Below are 18830 nucleotides of genomic sequence, written 5' to 3'. Positions count from 1 at the left end.
AGGAAAATTTGGACATGGCAACCATGCCTGTGTTCCCACTCTCAATTGTTCGAAAATTCAAAGGTTGCCCATAAATAGTTCCGCCTAATAATTTACATACTTTTTCTCATCACAAATTATGATTTCAATCATGATTTCAAGACATCAATCAGTAGGTTTGCAATTGAACACATTTATGAAGATTTTACACTATTGTGGAGAGATGTACTGTTTGGATTCTTTACATACAATAGAAATAAGCAGAATCATTTTTATGTAATTAATTTCATTATTCTTTTGGCCAAATTTCATATACATAAATGTAAATTTACAAACAGAAAACCACATTTTCGTACCCTACAAAAAGAAATCGAACTGTATTTTAAGACGGTTAAATGCTCTACTAACAAAAAAGCTGTTAGAATTGTAAGTATATGCATGTCCCTTAAGGTCATTGTGTAATTGTAATGTGATATTGTACCCCCTAGCTCGATTGTCTATTGTTTGTAATCTATGTATGCTTGTGTTCCCTCATGTGCTTTATGTATTGATTTGATATTAATAATTTTAAAAAAAACTAAGAGACCACAGCCTGTCGTTTCTAATTGGAATACATTAGTCATAGTGGGCAGAACAAGCAAGGAGGTGGGCAGATCCAAACACGAGCCAGTGAGATCCAATTAGCCTAGATCCTTCTTGCATATATCTGCATATTTCCGCGTGTGCAATAACTCAATTTGCATTTGCACTCCTAAACAACGCAATTTTTTGCAACTTTGGCAAAGGTTAAGTCTGAAAAACGTAGTCAAATTTGTTCATAACGGTTTCTAGCTTGGGGAACAGAAAACTGTATTGAGATCTAATGTTTCATTGATTAGAAAATTGGCTGAATTTCAGCCAAAATCCATCTCCTTCCATCGTCTCCCACTGCCGGCCATATTTGGTAGTGAGTAGAAACGCCAAGCGGATTCTTCACATTTTATACATCTAGTGAAATATCTGTCTCGTTGTTCTATCTGTGCATAAACAGCTTCTCCAATAGATATCCCCGATCACGCTTGAAGGCGATGTCATGGCAACGTTGGCTAGCTAAACGCATGCGCGGAGAATGTCATTGGTCTAACGGTCGCCTCGCGATGAACCGCGCAAGTGCAGGCCGTCAACGCAAAAGGCACTGCTTCGATAGTGTTTTTTTGACGAATTTCGAGTAATAACACGTTAATCCATTGAAGACATTGTCTCGAATCTAGGTATTGCCTTTAGAAAATGAACAAATAAGTAATATTTTTTAACTTCTTCCATTTACTTCTCCAACCCAAAACCCTGGCCTGGTCTACTTTTAGTCTGCTTCGAACGCTTGCGCTTTTGCGTCTCTGGGTTTAAAAAACTCTGTGTCCACACCTTGGCTCACACACCGCGACGCAAGGTGACGTTTAATTGCACCGACGTCAAACGTTGCCCTCCACCATGCGTATTAAATGTATTGTTGTTGGAGTGGTTGTTATGACTGGACAAGGCCTCGGTTTAAATTAGGAGACCCCGCCGTCGCTGCCACGGTAGACCTGCCGATGGAGGGCATGGACATAGACCTGGACCCGGAGCTCATGCAGAAATTCAACTGTATGGGCACCACTGACAAGGATGTCCTCATCTCAGAGTTCCAAAGACTGCTGGGGTTCCAACTCAACCCGGCAGGATGCGCCTTCTTCCTTGACATGACCAACTGGTGAGTTCGTGGATGTGGGGCCTAACTTGGCTAGTAGCTAGCTACATTTGGACTAGTGCCAAAGCGAGCTAGCTGTTATTTATTGTGGTTGTGTGTGTCTCTCTCGTTCTCTTTCATGTAGTTATAGCTATATCTACTTGTGCCGATACTTTGCATTTGGCTATGTCATTGCTGGGAATTATGCCGTGTTCGTGTGCTAGTCGAAACTCGAACATTTCCGATTTGCTTATGCGGTGAACGCTGCACATGTATAACGAGTCAGACTTTTCCGAGTTTCCTAGTTTCGATTAGTATGTGAACGCGGCAATAGTTACGTTAGTTATGTTAAACTGTAGCTAACGCCAGATAAATAGTGCTGATTCGATTATGCTGCGGGGCACCGGTCTATGGACCACGACCGTGAACGGGCAAAAGTGGTGAGGGAGGAGCGCCTTTCTCAAATAAACAGTAATATGTGCTGCTCGGTCATGTTGTCAACAAGGCAGCATGGTGCATACAACATATCTTGTCCATTGTGTGTGTGTGTTAGAATGTATTTTAAAACAAGTGTTCATTGGGAAGGCAGATTCAACGTTATTGTCAAAAGCAATCACGTTTGCATGTGTAAACACAGAATACTACTCATTATGCTGTGTTCAAAACAACTGGGAACTCTGAAATCTCTTGCGTCTGACGTCAGTGCGTTTAAGACAACTGGGAACGTGAAAAAACGAGCTCCAACTGGGAAAACATCGATGTTAACTGTCATCCAACTCGGAATTCCAACTCAGGAACTTTGGCCTCTTTCTAGAGCTCTGACTTTCTGACCTGAAGAGCACTGAAGTCATGACTTGACCTTGACCTCGTATTTTTCAGAGTTCCCAGTTGTCTTGAAAGCACCTCGGGAATTTGGAAAATAATTAGGTAACATCATGGGGTCATTGATCTGCAAGTCGGACTTCTAGAGAGATGCCAGAGGTTCTGACTTGGAATTCTGAGTTGGATGACCCCGTTCAAAACTATTTTTCCCAGCTGCTCCTCTCCCCCTTCAAGTACCCAGTTGTCTTGAACACACTATCGGAAGTCGATTTGATTTGAACGGGGGCACCTGGCTCCAAAACTAATGTAGTGAACATTTTCCCTGGACCAGATTCATCAAATCACCTCAATAACCACACTTCCATCCAGCTTTTATGTGAGTAAAGTCATATCGTATGAAAAATAACAAGGCAGCGGTAACCAGGTTTCCATAGAACATTTTTATGCCAGTAAAGTACATGTTGGATAAAAAAATGTCATGACATGTCTGATGGAAACAGCATTTAAAAAAAACAACTTTTTTTTTAATGAACTTTCCGATTGTCAACAAAACATGATAGACAAGGTGGAATCTTTTTGTTGTTAGTGAATTATGTGAGAAATGCTGGTGGAAATGCTTTTATGTGCAAATATTGATATAATAACCATCATATTGAAGTGAACTTGGGAGTCATGAACCACTCGCCAGGAATGCATGCAGTTTATTAGGCTACAGATTGAACAAATTAAGATGAACTTCACAAGGTGGCGCAAGTGATGAGGTTGATGCTCCTTTCCAACAAATATTGAGGGTCTAATTCTGGTGACATGATCATCGATGCTTGGCAGCTGTTTGACAAATAAAAATGATCTTGCTCTTTGGTCCATAATAATTTCATCATGCAGGCTATACATGCCATGTAGCTAACACTTGCCAATACCGTAGTAGGCACACTCCCTATAAAACATTTTTTTTAAATATATAAAAAAAAAAAAAATTTAAACTTCAGAGCTGAAAATGGGTTTCCATTGCATTTAACTTGTATTTTTTTGTGGTTCAGCGAAACAACCATGTGCAAGCTCTAGGAGTACATTTTTGAACACTTAGCTAGTGAGTGTTTGTGATATGATGACGTAATTTGATTGGTAGTGAGCTAAGGTAGGCTAGTGATCACGACTTTATCACTGAACAAAATAAAACAACCCTGAAATGACCTTGACTCGTATTTTTGCCAGGGAAAATCATTATCAGCACGATACTTATTAAATATATATTTTTAAATGGTTGTTGTGCAGTAGTTTCAGGAGCTAGATCATGTTGAATACTTCCTAGTTTAAACATGACATTGACTCACCCACTCTCCTCAATGTCTTTTGCCATTAAAACAGGAATCTACAGGCAGCCATCGGTGCGTATTATGACGTTGAGAGTCCCAGCAGCAACACACCATCCATGTCCTTTTTGGAGGATGTGACGATTGGTGAGGGAGAGTCTGTTCCCCCCGACACACCGTTCACAAAGACCTGGAGGATACAGAATACAGGTGGGGGTTACCTTTTATTCATCCAGTTCATATCACCATACGTATGATTCAGTCACAAAAGAAGAAAAACCTTCACTGCAATGTATGACACGGAAACCACTGGCCTGTAAACGTGTGGCTGTGTGTGGTGCAGGTAAGGTAACTGACTGGATGTTTGGCAAGGGAGCTTTGTGTCTTAAAAATGTGTATCAAATATCTTTGTCTGTCTGTTTCACAGGTGCAGAGTCATGGCCACCCGGGGTATGTCTGAAGTACATTGGAGGGGACCAGTTTGGCCACATCAACATGGTGATGGTGCGCTGTCTAGACCCCCAGGAGATCTCAGACGTCAGTGTGCAGATGCACAGCCCTGTGTCACCTGGCATGTACCAGGGCCAATGGAGGATGTGCACAGCCACAGGACTGTTTTACGGAGGTAGGTCCCAAACAGTGCGGATGCACTGTTTTGTGGACATGTTTTTTTCCCCATAAGGGTGTAATTCATTCTAGAAATTATCCAGACACGTTAACCTCTGCAGTTTTTAGTTTTTATTTTAATCATTTTATACGTTTGTGTGCAACTGTTTTGCTGTGTAGTCCTTTTTCAAGATTTTTAAGTGGTCAATCAATGTCTTGAAATTGGTCAACTTGACTTTTTATCCTTGATTTACTGAGCATTGGGGTATTTAACTCACAGCACTCTGTCTCCTGGACAGAACACGTCACCCCTAACTCCTGGTGGGTGTCACTCTCTCTGTCCACACAGACGTGATCTGGGTGATCCTCAGTGTAGAGGTGGGGGGCCTTTTGGGCGTGACACAGCAGCTGTCCTCCTTCGAGACAGAGTTCAACACGCAGCCACACCGCAACGTGGAGGGAGACTTCAACCCCTTCGCCTCGCCACAGAAGAGCAAACACAACTCCGGAGACCACAACAACTTGAAAGACCCCGGAGGAGCCTGGGAGGGCACGCAGGACGCCATCCAGCAAGATCAAAACGGACTGTCTCACAATGCTGTAAATAGAGCATCGAATGGGCTCCAAAGCAATCTATCAGTAGTGACTTACAGTCAGGTATGTATGAATTAATGAACCAAGTTTGGCTTGACTCAAAACATGGTGACGTCCACTCCTCATTGTTATCTGCTTAAACATCGGGCCTCTTGTGTGAGAAGTGAGTAGTTATTACAATATTTCTTGAGGTTTTTATGTATTTTTTTTTCAGTGCCACGTTTGGATGTGGATAAGAACATCTCTCTTCATGGCTGACTTTGAAACCTCCGATTCAATATAGTGTTTTTTGTTGTCACGAAAGTACAGTGTTAGTGAAGTTCTCCGATTTTCCAGGCGTTGCCACTACTGTACAGTTAAAGAATGTGTGTTTGGTAGTGTAGAAAACACAATAGATCTCTGCTCTGAATTGTAGCACAGACCGATTGTTCGGGAAAGCATGCAGTTTATTAGGCTACTAGCCGTTGTCAGAAAGTGGATGTTTCTGGTTTTCAGGGGTACGGTATTTAACATAACCTAACGTAGCATGTGTATGAAACTGAAGTTATTAGGCTACAGATTAAGTAAGTTATGATGAGCTTCACAGGGTGGTGAAAGTGCACAGAGATGAGCTTGATGCGCCTTTCCAATAATTATCGAGGGTCTTAACCTGGTGACACAGAGATCGATGCTTGGTTGCCGTTTGACAAATAATTTCACTCTTTTTGTCCATAATAATCTCATTATGTAGTCTAACGGGCATTGTATCTGCAAGCTGTTGGCTAGAGCGCAACTCATTTTCAGTTTCCCTCTCAGACCACTCCCAGACAGTCCTAGCAAAATTCTTGCTTGAGAAATTGCCCTTTGCTAAGAAGCCATTTTGTGTTTCTTTTTGACCATTTTTTTTTTAGCACTATCCAGAGTTTTGAAACTACAGCGCTACAGTTTTTTTCAAATTGCCAGCGTCTTGGAGCAAAAATGTAGATAATGTAACGTCATTAGCTGAGAGGAATGTACAATACCGCAAACAAGGTATTTGTGGTAAGTGCATGGGGGCTCCATATTTATGCTTCTCTGCTATTAAAAACAATTACATTGCGAAATGTATGTGGACACCTGCCCGGGCGAACATCTCATTAAAAACAATCATGGGCATTAATATGGAGTTGGTCCCCCTTTCCTGCTATAACAGCTTCCACTCTTCTGGGAAGGCTTTCCACTGGATGTTGGAACATTGCTGAGGAATTTGCTTCCATTCAGCACAAGGGTATTAGTGAGATCGCGCACTGATGTTGGCGATAAGGCCTGGCTCGCAGTCGGTGTTCCAATTCATCCCAAAGGTGTTCGATGGGGTTGAGGGCAGGGCTCTGTTTCCGGCCAGTCAAATTCTTCCACACCGATCTCAACAAACTATTTCTGTATGGACCTCGTTTTGTGTACGGTGGCATTGTCATGCTGAAACAGGAAAGGGTCAAATCTGCCAAACTCAGATTCTTCCGTCGCCTCCCAGATGTTGAAGCATGATTCATCACTCTAGAGAACGCATTTCTATTGCGTTCTCTAGAGCTTTACACCACTCCAGCCAAAGCTTTGCATTGCGCATGGTGATCTTAGGCTTGTGTGCGGCTGCTCGGCTATGGAAACCCATTTCATGAAGCTCCTGACAACAGTTATTGTGCTGGTGTTGCTTCCAGAGGCAGTTTGGAACTCGGTAGTGAGTGTAACTCAGGACATGCTATTTTTACATGATTACACAGTTCAGCACTCGGCGGTCCCGTTCTGTGAGCTTGTGTGGCCTACCACTTCGTGGCTGAGCTGTTGCTGCTCCTAGACGTTTCCACTTCACAATAACAGCACTTACATTTGACCGGGACAGCTCTAGCAGAGCAGATCTGACAAACTGACTTGTTGGAAAGGTGGCAACCTATGACAGTGCCACGTTGAAAGTCGCTGATCTCTTCAGTAAGGCCATTTTACTGCCAATGTTTGTCTTTGGAGTTTGCATGGCTGTGTGCTCAATTTTTTATTTTTTTATTATGTCCTGATTTGTGGCTAAAATATCCGAATCCACTAATTTGAAGGGGTTTCAACATACTTTTCTGTGTATATACACTACCGTTCAAAAGTTTTGCGTCACTTAGAAATGTCCTTGTTCTTGAAAGAAATGCACACCTTTTTTTTGTTTTTTTTGTCCATTGAAATAACAACATCTAATTGATCAGAAATACAGTGTAGACATTGTTAATGTTGTAAATGACTATTCTAGCTGGAAATGGAGTAGTACACAGCGTTGTATGAGATCTTCAGTTTCTTAGCAATTGCTCGCATGGAATAGCCTTCATTTCTCAGAACAAAAATAGACTGAGTTTCAGAAGAAAGATTTTTGTTTCTGGCCATTTTGAGCCTGTAATCAAACCCACGAATGCTGATGCTCCAGATACTCAACTAGTCTAAAGAAGGCAAGTTTTATTGCTTCTTTAATCAGAACAACAGTTTTCAGCTGTGCTAACATAATTGCAAAAGGGTTTTCGAATGATCAATTAGCCTTTTAAAATGATAAAATTGGATTAGCTAACACAACATGCCATTGGAACACAGAGTGGTGGTTGCTGATAATAGGTGTACAGAGGCCCATGTAGATATTCCATTAGATATTTCCAGCTACAATAGTCTTTACAACTTTAACAATGTCTATACTGTATTTCTGATCAATTTGATGTTATTTTAATGGACAAAAAGTGCTTTTCTTTCAAAAACAAGGACATTTCTAAGTGACCCAAACATATGAGTGTGTGTACTTAAAAGGTATTAACACCAGTAACCTGGATCCCATAACCACTTCACATTTTCAGATTTTTTTTGTTTGTTGATTATTTTGTTTTTATGACCAGACCTGGGAAATTACAACATTTCCCCCAATGTGGCACTAATGCAATTCCACAAAATACACAACATGCGCCGCAGCAGATAGGCTAAAAATGTAATGGCACATTATCTAAACAGGTTGTCACATGGATGCCTTTAGCCTCGTGGATTTAGTTCACACAAAGTCGCCATAAATTCAAAGCACATGCGTAATTGAAACTGCCGGACTGCACACAAGACCCAAATGCAATTTTAGAGTTCTAATTAGACCTGAAAATTTGATTCTGATCCAGGCCCGGTGAGCAGAAGCCCCAACCCAGGTCTGTTCCACCATCACAGAAATTAAATGAGTATGAACCTGGGGGAAAAAATGAAAAGCCAGACTTCTAGTAAACAGTAGGCTATATTGATTTAACTGGTGTTGAGAACAACACGGTGAAGGCGGGCGGCAATGGAGTGAGGGAACAGCCATTGGGCCCAGAAAAAGCGCAGAGAATGGAAAACTAACCTTTTAGATATGAGCAACTGAATGATGAAAATATTGGAATAAAGTAGGCTAATGCAATTGAAGGCATCTATCAAATTCTTGCTTATACTGAAACTCCTAAAGTTGAATCCAACCGTTATACTAATTTAAAGCAATCGTTGTGTGTGTGTGTGTGTGGTCACCTAGATTATAATTTTAGCACTGTTTTGATGGGACAGTGCTGCTTTGACAAGCGTGGGGGACTTATAGATTTTTCACTGAATCTCTGTTTGGATATTTGGTCACAATTAGGCTGGGGAAATATTAGCTAAGTAGTAATGATCATATTTATTCTAGTTTGCTCATACATTGGCAAGAATAAGTATGTGAACCCTTTGGAAATGCCTGGATTTATGCATAAATTGGTCATAAAACGTTATCTGATCTTCATCTAGGTCACAATAATAGACCAACAGTCTGCTTAAACTAATAACACGCAAACAATTCTACGTTTGTCTTTATTGAAAACACTGTGTAAACATTCACAGTGCAGGGTGGATAATGTATGTGAACCCTTGGATTTGATAACTGGTTGACCCTCCTTTGGCAGCAATAACCTCAACCAAATATTTTCTGTAGTTGCAGATCAGACCTGCACAACGGTCAGGAGGAATTTTGTACCATTCCCCTCTACAAAACTGTTTCAATTCAGCAATATTCTTGGGATGTCTGGTGTGAACTGCTCTCTTGAGGTCATGCCACAGCATCTCAATCAGGTTGAGGTCAGGACTGGGTCATTCCAGAAGGTGTATTTTATTCTGTTTAAGCCATTCTGTTGTTGATTTTACTTCTGTGTTTTGGGTCGTTGTCCGGTTGCGTCACCCAACTTCTGTTGAGCTTCAATTGGCAGGCAGACAGCCTAAAATTCTCCTGAAAAATGTCTTGATCAACTTGAATTCATTTTTCCGCTGACTATAGCAAGCTGTCCAGGCCCTGAGGCAACAAAACAGCTCCAAACCATGATGTTCCCTCCACCATACTTTACAGTTGGGATGAGGTTTTGATGTTGGTGTGCTGTGCCTTTTTGTTCTCTCCACACAGTGTTGTGTGTGCCTTCCAAACAACTCAACTGTAGTGTCATCTGTCCACAGAATATTTTGCCAGTAGCGCTGTGGAACATCCAAGTGCACTTTTGCAAACTTCAGACGTGCAGCAATGTTGTTTTTTTTGGACAGCAGTGGCTCCTTCCATGATGTCCTCCCATGAACACCATTCTTGTTTGGTGTTTTCCATATCGTAGACTCCTCAACAGAGATGTTAGCATGTTCCAGAGATGTCTTTAGCTGAGACTCCAGGATTCTTCTTAACCTCATTGAGCATTCTGTGCTCTTGCAGTCATCTTTGCAGGATGGTCACTCATAGGGAGAGTAGCAACAGTGCTGAACTTCCTCCATTTCTAGATAATTCGTGGAATGATGAAAATCAAGGCTTTTAGAGATATACTTTTGTAATCCTTTCCAGCTTTATGCAAGTCAACAATTCTTAGGTCTTCTGAGATCTTTTGTTCGCATGGTTCACATCAGGCAATGCTTCTTGTGAATAGCGAACTCAAATTTGTTTTTTTACATTTTTTTATTTATTTATTTGTTTTGTTTTTATAGGTCAAAGCAGCTCTAAACAACATCTCCAATCTCGTCCCATTGATTGGACTCCAGGTTAGCTGACTCCTGACTCCAGTTAGCTATTTGAGAAGTCATTAGCCTAAGGGTTCACATACTTTTTCCAACCTACACTGTGCATTTTTAAATTATGTATTCAATATAGAGAATGAAACATTCTATAATTTGTGTGTTATTAGTTTATGCACACTATGTTTGTCTATTGTTGTGACTTAGAGGAAGATCAGATCAAATTTGATGACCAATTTAGGCAGAAATCCAGGTAATTCACATACTTTTCTTGCCACTGTATATTAGCTGATAACATTTTTGAACAAGTCCGCTTGCTCTTCACTCGTGTAGTAGCCTGTCCTACTCTCAACCAAAAGCCTGTGACTTGTCTGATAATCAATCAATGTGATTTTGTGTCACTGAATCTCTATTTGGTTATTTGATCTCTGGCAGGACATGTGGTAGATGAGCAAAAAAATAAATGAGCTATCACTGATCAGAAACATTTAGTGTGCAATAATGTAGCCTAAATCCAGTGTATATTTCTATATTGACTTGCATTGTAGCCTAGGCTTGATATTAAAAAAAGGCTATTTTCCTATTGTGCCAATCCCACCGAAACCCAAAATCCTGACTCCTGTCTCACATTAAAATTCCTAACTAATCCATAGGTTGCATTATCAAAACATGTCTCGCCTATGCATGTCAAAATACAGCTATAACGTTTATTCTGCTTCTCTGCACTGTCTCTTATTGCTGCCCATATGAGCGCTCAGGTGGATTATTATTATTATTTCATGAGATGATCTGTATTATTATTATTATTATTATTATAATAATAATAATATTGATGTTGCCAAATAGGAGATATTCTGTCAACTTTGAGCATTTTGACTTTTCAAAGTTACTGTATCATTACTAAATATCAGTTTCACTTTTGGCGAAATCTTTGTATATTTTGGGAGAACTCTGGCAAAGTAACCATATCTTTGTTTTAAAGATTTTTTTGTGGTATTTCCCGGGACTCTCTGCAATGTATACTCCCTCTCCGGCCTCTAGGTCATCAGGCTGATGATTATCCCGCACCCCTGTCACCGTCGTCTCGCGCACCTGCGCCTCATGACACTCACCTGGACTCCATCCCTCCTTGATTATCTTCCCTACATCTCACTCCCCTTTTGTTCTTTCCTCGGGTGTTATTGACTCTGTTTTCATGTCGGTGCGTTGTTTCGTGTTCATTGTTTATTTTATTCATAAAAACACTCACTCTCTGAACTTGCTTCCCGACTCTCAGTGCACACTCGTTACAATCTCGGTATAAATATGAATTATTCTTGGTATTGAAATGCGGGTAGATTTTGGGGAAAATATTCATCCATAGTACTTAATTGTTACTGAGAAATGATTTGATATTGAGATAAACACGGCTGCATTGGCCCTTTTTTTTAAAGTCTTGGACTAAAGCATTCTCGGTGGAGGTTCTCCTTGTATTCATAATCTGTGTCTGGAATACCAGCCCTATATGTCAGTTCATGGTTAAAATATCCTCACTGAGCAACAACATCCACCACTACAGCTGCTGTACACCACCTGCTTTGCCAAGTTTATTGCCCTTAATGATGCAAGTCATTTTTGTTTTTATGGATTTACCTGTATATATATGATAACCCTCTAAATCACCTCATAGTTCTGTTATGGCTGGCCTTTTTTATTTATTTTATTCCAGACTGTAAATGTACTGCCACTCCTGGCTGGGTACACCTGACTGTTCAGAAACCCATGCCTCTGTTGCTCATTCACAGCTTTTATTGGCTCAATAATGGACTGAGGTACTGCTGAGCTTATCTTTCTGAGGAATACACATGTGCTTTATGTAAGGGCCTGCCCTGTTCAGGAGTGTGCTGCTTCCTTACTGGCCTGTGACACAGGAAACGTAACTTTTGCAAACCTCAAACTCCTATTAAATTCAATGAAAACCTGGGCGTAAGCACACCGACTCCGCAAGAGGCATGCGCCGTTCAGCGTAAAATTGTGCACTGTGTTCTGTGTCTCTCCCCAGGGTATTCATGGCCCCTATCCATTTGGCCAGAGTTAAAAAGATGGAGATCCAGGCGGTGCTGAACTGACCTGGGTATGTTGAGGCAGGGGCACCGGAGAGGGGAGTGACACATTTCATACAGACTCCAGACAACCCTCTTCCTTGCCCCCAATCCACCAAAACACAAGCTACAGAGAGAACAAGGATGTACCTACCCTAGCGAATAACCCCCTACCAACATCATCAGCACCTTCCTGAGATATGTATGTGTAAATGCTACATAATGAGTGCTATAAATCCTAAAAAAAGTTGTCATACTACTACACAGCTGTTTTTAGTTTTCTTTCTTATTTTTTAGCTGTCAACACACCTCAGTGAGTAAGGACTGCTGGATGAGTTTAGCAAAGGGATGGATGCGTGTGAGTTTGAGCAAATGACGTGTGAGTGAAAAAAGCCATTAAAACTATTTTGCCTGTTGAGCAATTGTACAGTTGAAGTCGAAGTTTACCTACACTTAGGTTGGAGTCATTCAAACTCGTTTTTTAACCACTCCACAAATTTCTTTTGGCAAGTTAGTTAGGACATCTACTTTGCGTGACACAAGTCATTTTTCCAAAAATGGTTTACAGACAGATTATTTCACTTACAATTCACTGTATCACAATTCCAGTGGGTCAGAAGTTTACATACACAAAGTTGACGCATTTAAACAGCATGGAAAATTCCAGAAAATGATGTCATGGCTGATTGCTAATTGACATCATTTGAGTCAATTGGAGGTGTATCTGTGGATGTATTTCAAGGCCCACCTTCAAACTCAGTGCCTCTTTACTTGACATCATGGGGAAATCAAAATAAATCAGCCAAAAAATTGTAGACCTCCACAAGTCTGGTTCATCCTTGGGAGTAATTTACAAATGCCTGAAGGTACCACGTTCATCTGTACAAAGAAGAGTATGTAAGTATAAACACCATAGGACCACGCAGCTGTCATACCGCTCAGGAAGGAGACTTGTTCTGTCTCCTAGAGATGAACGTACTTGGTGCGAAAAGTGCAAATCAATCCCAGAACAACAGCAAATGACCTTGTGAAGATGCTGGAGGAAACGGGTACAAAAGTGTATATATACACAGTAAAACGAGTCCTATATCGACATAACATGAAAGACCGCTCAGCAAGGAAGAAGCCACTGCTCAAAAACCGGCATTAAAAAAAGCCAGACTACAGTTTGCAACTGCACATGGGGACAAATATCGTACTTTTTGGAGAAATGTCCTCTGGTCTGATGAGACAAAAATAGAACTGTTTGGCCATAATGACCATCGCTATGTTTGGAGGATAAAGGGGAACGCTTGCAAGCCGAAGAACACCATCACAACCGTGAAGCACAGGGGTGGCAGCATCATGTTGTGGGGGTTCTTTGCTGCAGGAGGGACTGGTGTACTTAACAAAATAGATGGCATCATGTGGAAGGAACATTATGGGGATATAGTGAAGCAACATCTCAAGACATCAGTCAGGAAGTTAAAGCTTGGTCGCAAATGGGTCTTCCAAATGGACAATGACCCCAAGCATACTTCCAAAGTTGTGGCAAAATGGCTTAAGGACAACAAAGTCAAGGTATTGGAGTGGCCATCACAAAGCCCTGACCTCAAGCCTATTAAAATTGTGGGCAGAACTGAAAAAGCGTGTGCGAGCAAGGAGGCCTACAATCCTGACTCAGTTTTACACCAGCTCTGTCAGGAGGAATGGGCCAAAATTCACCCAACATATTGTGGGAAGCTTGTGGAAGGCTACCTGACACGTTTGACCCAAGTTAAACAATTTAAAAGGCAATGCTAACAAATACTAATTGAGTGTGTGTAAACTTCTGACCCACTGGGAATGTGATGAAAGAAATTTCACATTCTTAAAATTTAAAGTGGTGATCCTAACTGACCTAAGACAGAGAATTTTTACTAGGATTAAATGTCAGGAATTGTGAAAAATGTAGTTTATATGCATTTGGCTAAGGTGTATGTAAACTTCCAACTTTAGGTTTTAAATCAATGTCTGCATATGTACCAGTCAAAAGTTCCAATGTTCTTTATTTTTCCTATTTTCTACATTGTAGAATAATAGTGAAGATATCAAAACTATGAAATAACACATGGAAGGAATCATGTAGTAACAGAAAAAGTGTTGAAGAATCTCAAATATATTTTGATTTATTTAATGTAGCCACCCTTTGCCTTGACAACAGCTTTGCACACTTGGCATTCTCTCAACCAGCTTAATGAGATAGTCACCTGGAATACAATTAACAGGTGTGCCTTGTTAATTTGTGGAATTCATGTCCTCAATGCGTATGAGCCAATCAGTTGTGTTAAGGTAGGGTTGGTATACAGAAGATAAATCTATTTGGTAAAATACCAAGTCTTTATTATGGCAAGATCAACTCAAATACGAAAAGAGAAACGACAGTCCATCATTACTTTAACACAATCCGGAAAATGTAAAGAACTTTGGAAGTTTAAGTGCAGTTGCAAAAACCAAGCGCTATGATGAAACTGGCTCTCATGAGGACCACCACAGAAAGGAAGACCCAGAGTTACCTCTGCTGTTCATTAGGGTTACCAGCCTCAGAAATTGCAGCCCAAATAAATAATTCAGAGTTCAAGTAACAGACACATCTCAATATCATCTTTTCAGAGGAGACTGTGAATCAGACCTTCTTGGTCGAATTGCTCCAAAGAAACGTCAGCGGGGCGGCAGTGTAGCCTAGTGGTTAGAGCGTTGGACTAGTAACCGAAAGGTTGCAAGATCAAATCCCCAAGCTGACAAGGTACAAATCTGTCGTTCTGCCCCTGAACAAGGCAGTTAACCCACTGTTCCTAGTTAAACCACTACTAAAGGACACCAAAAAGAAGAGACTTGCTTGGGCAAAGAAACACGAGAAGAAACACGAGCAATGGACATTAGACCGGTGGAATTCTGTCCTTTGGTCTGATGAGTCCAAATTTGAGATTTTTGGTTCTTTTGTGAGACACGGCGTAGGTGAACAGATGATCTCTGCATGTGTGGTTCCCACCGTGAAGCATGGAGGTGTGATGGTGTGTGGGTGCTTTGCTGGTGACCTTGTCTGTGATTTATTTGAATTCAAGGCACACTTAACCTGCTTGGCTACCACAGTATTCTACAGCGATACCCCATCCCATCTGGTTTACACTCAGTCCCACTGTCATTTGTTTTTCAACAGGACAATGACCCAAAACACACCTCCAGGCTGTGTTAGGGCTATTTGACCAAGAAGGAGATTTATGGAGTACTACATCAGATGACCTGGCCTCCACAATCACCCGACCTCATCCCAATTTAAGATGGTTTGGGATGAGTTGGTCCGCGGAGTGAAGGAGAGCAGCCAACGAGCTCAGCATTTCAAATTGTATTTGTCATGTGTGCCAAATACAACAGGTGTAGACCTTACCGTGAAATGCGTACTTAAAAGCCCTTAACCAACAATGTAGTTCAAGAAGTAGTGTTAATGAAATATTTACTAAATTAACTCAAGTAAAAAAAATCTAATCAATCAAAATAAGACGATAACGAGGCTATTTGCTGGGGGTACCAGCATTGAGTCAATGTGTGGGGGTACAGGTTAGTCGAGGTAATTTGTAAAGTGACTATGCATAGAAAATAAACAGCGAGTAGCAGCAGTGTAAAGACAAAGGGAGGGGGAGGTGGACCCATGCCAAGTCTTTTCAGTCTCCTGCGGTGGAAAAGGTGTTGCTGTGCCCTCTTCACAACTGCCTTCGTGTGTTTGAACCATGATAGTTTGATGTTGACACCAAGGAACTTAACTCTCGACCCGCTCCACTTCAGTCCCGTCAATGTTAATGTGGGCCTGTTCGGACTTCCTACAGTCCACGATCAGCTCCTTTTGTCTTGCTCACATTGAAAGGTTGTTGTCCTGGCACCAAACTACCAGGTCCCTGACCACCTCCCTATAGGCTGTCTCATCTTTGTTGGTGTCGTCAGAACTTAATGGTGGTTTTGGAGTCGTGCTGGCCACACAGTCGTGGGTGAACAGGAAATACAAGAGGGGACTAAGCACTCATCCTTGAGGGGCCCCAGTGTTGAGGATCAGTGTGGCAGATGTTATGTTGCCTACCCTTACCACCTGGGGCGGCCTACCCTTACCACATGTGGGAACTCCTTCAAGACTGTTGGAGAAGCATTCTACGCAAAGATGGTTGAGAGAATGCCAAGAGTGTGCAAAGCTGTCATCAAAACAAAGGTTGGTTACTTTGAAGATTCCTAAATATAAAATATATTTTTTGATTTAACACTTTTTCTTGGTTGCTACATGATTCCATATGTGTTATTTCATCGTTTTGATGTCTTCACTATTATTATACAATGTAGAAAATAGTCAAATATAAAGAGAACCTTGAATGAGTAGGTGTGTCCAAACGTTGGACTGTTACTATATGTGTATGGTTTCCTTCTGGATTTTACTAAACATGAAATGGTGGTTACTACATCGGTAAGAAAGTGGTGACCTATAAATCTAATACTCATTCTAAAGCAATTCCTCCACTGATGTTTCAGAATTTAGGATACAGGCCTGTGAATGAGCAGCCCAGTAAGTAAAGCTTTGCTGTACTGTTCTAACACAGAGATGCATAGTTCAGTGGTAAAGCTTGTTCTTTAGAGCAAGCAGATGGTGCTATTAATTAAACTACCAAACCAAATTGTCTCTGACACGTCACAACAGACAACATCATAGAAAGATAGACTTCTGGATTTGTGACTTCTCAAGCCATCAGCAATATCAACACCATTGTTTTATTTCTGCAGTTTCTGCAGTTTGCACGATGCCACTTCAGATGTTTGCAAGTGGTGATTCGATGTACTATCAGGATCTAGAGCGTATTTTGTTTTCATATATACTCCTTGTTTTATTTTTCTTCCAAACTTGTACGCAACATTGAAAATTAAGTAGATTTGGTACTACTTATATTCAAAATAACACCGGGTCAACCCTGGAATTCATTGTACTCTGCATAAATTGCTGTGTGAGGTTTTGTTATATTAATCATTGTTTACAAATATCAACCAAACTGAGTTAACATCATGTTCTGCAATTTGTTTACCATTTGGAATGTTGTCGTTTTTAACCCTTTTTCTATCGCACCCTTCAAGCAATCCTGATTTGTCTGCTTCCTATGTTCCAAAAGGTTGAGTAAAAAGAAAAAAGGAATTTTGTGACAATTGTTATTCATCGACTAAAGCTGTTGTAGATGGCCGTACAATAGTCTTTTATGGTTTATTCTGATGTACGGTGTCTGTTTTCTTGTGGGCATGGTGTTTTCACACAAGCCTTTCATATTTCTGTATTTCTCAAGGTCATACTGTTAGTCTTCCCAAACTTTTTTTTTTTTTTATACTACTACTTTTTTTTATCAGAGTACCTTGCTGTCTGCTTTGCTTGTGTTTGTGTTCGATGGGGAGTTTTTAATTATTTTCTTTTTTTAAGCGGTGTGGCATGGTGAGTGGATGACTGGAGAGTTTGCATAGTCTTATGATAGAACATTTATGAGAAGAAAAAATATCAAATTCAAGCATATTTCCTGTATGTATAAATTAAGATTTGTATGATTAAATTAACACTGACACAAATAATGTGGCACCGTGTGTGTTTTAGTTTTTTTTTGTTGATTGACTCACTGACTCATGTAATACACTGTGTTGGCATTGACCACAGCACAGTTGTATGTCCTATTTTGCCAGGATGAGGCTGTGGTCCCCAAATTACAAAAAAAAATAGGCTTTGGGTCCAAGAGAAACTGCAAGTCTATTTGTGAAAGTTAAGCGGTATTTGAGACGGAGGGGCTGCTTCCCACATTAATGGTGTGGCTGTTGGTTTTTATTTAACCAGGCAAGTCAGTTAAGAACTAATTCTTATTTTCAATGACGGCCTAGGGACAGTGGGTTAACTGCCTGTTCTGGGGCAGAACGACAGATATGTACCTTGTCAGCTCGGGATTTGAACTTGTAACCTTTCGGTTACTAGTCCAACACTCTAACCACTAGGCTACCCTGCCGCCCCGGTATAAGCTGTAGGTATGATGTTTCCTCACAGTGGGCTCTTCAGTCCAGGGTAACAGTTCTGTTATAAGCAATCTTACTGTACACTGACTTACTGTAAGTGGTGTCATCATGATTAAAGTATAATCCCACAGCATGTTTTACAGTAGGAAAATGGCTGTAAATGTTTCATTCTCATTAAACAACCCATCTCTTCTTGCAGACTGACAATATAATGTACATTTCATCACAAGCATTATTCATAATTCAAGATGTAGTGCCTCAAAAGGAGATGCTACTTATTTATTCTTAAATAATCCAAATTTGTGTTGGAGATAAGAGTATGGATGATGAAAAACTAAAGATTATTCTAAATAGACCATACCTGAGTGTGTAGGAAAGGGGTCAACTCTGGCCTCATTGACACCTGAATAGGTGGTGCCTTTGAGCTTATGGATCCAGTAGCATAGCAGTGTTTTCTAGAAAGATCTGTTATACTGACAAAATAGCTGACAAAATAGCCGAGTGAACACTCAAACAATGTAAATACTTGTCCTCAAAGGCAGATGAAATCAGGTGGGGCCTTTCGAGGCAATGAGAGGGCATACATGTGTGAACAACAGGCACAACCAAGTAGTTCTTCTCAATATTGCTGGAATGATACATGCATTCACATACACTACCGTTCAAAAGTTTGGGGTCACTTAGAAATGTCCTTGTTTTTGA

General features: G+C 40.7%; 1 protein-coding gene across 3 annotated transcripts; it reads left to right on the top strand.

The window, feature by feature from the left end:
- Positions 1–1052: 1052 nt before the first annotated feature.
- Positions 1053–17699, top strand: LOC135542296 (protein ILRUN). 3 transcript variants are annotated; one of them, XM_064969165.1, is made up of 5 exons: positions 1053–1705; positions 3872–4026; positions 4244–4441; positions 4772–5079; positions 11056–17699. In XM_064969165.1, the coding sequence occupies exons 1-5, from the start codon at positions 1458–1460 to the stop codon at positions 11197–11199; spliced, it is 1053 nt and encodes a 350-aa protein (XP_064825237.1). In that variant the 5' UTR covers positions 1053–1457; the 3' UTR covers positions 11200–17699. The 3 variants fall into 3 exon arrangements, with proteins under 3 accessions (XP_064825237.1, XP_064825238.1, XP_064825239.1); XM_064969166.1 differs by lacking the exon at positions 11056–17699 and adding an exon at positions 5231–5319 and having other exon boundaries at positions 1055–1705; XM_064969167.1 differs by having other exon boundaries at positions 1063–1705; positions 12056–17699.
- Positions 17700–18830: the final 1131 nt, after the last annotated feature.

Source organism: Oncorhynchus masou, chromosome 6 (assembly GCF_036934945.1).
Source record: "Oncorhynchus masou masou isolate Uvic2021 chromosome 6, UVic_Omas_1.1, whole genome shotgun sequence".
In the NCBI taxonomy this organism is placed as follows: Eukaryota; Metazoa; Chordata; class Actinopteri; order Salmoniformes; family Salmonidae; genus Oncorhynchus; species Oncorhynchus masou.
Note: the sequence above shows the minus strand (reverse complement) of the source record. Positions and strands in the feature narration are given on the sequence as shown.

Coding starts and splice junctions, on each gene's coding strand:
- LOC135542296 (XM_064969165.1), top strand. CDS start 1,458: ATGTATTGTTGTTGGAGTGGTTGTTATGACTGGACAAGGCCTCGGTTT. Junction 1,706..3,871: donor TTCCTTGACATGACCAACTG/GTGAGTTCGTGG, acceptor CCATTAAAACAG/GAATCTACAGGCAGCCATCG. Junction 4,442..4,771: donor CACAGGACTGTTTTACGGAG/GTAGGTCCCAAA, acceptor CTGTCCACACAG/ACGTGATCTGGGTGATCCTC.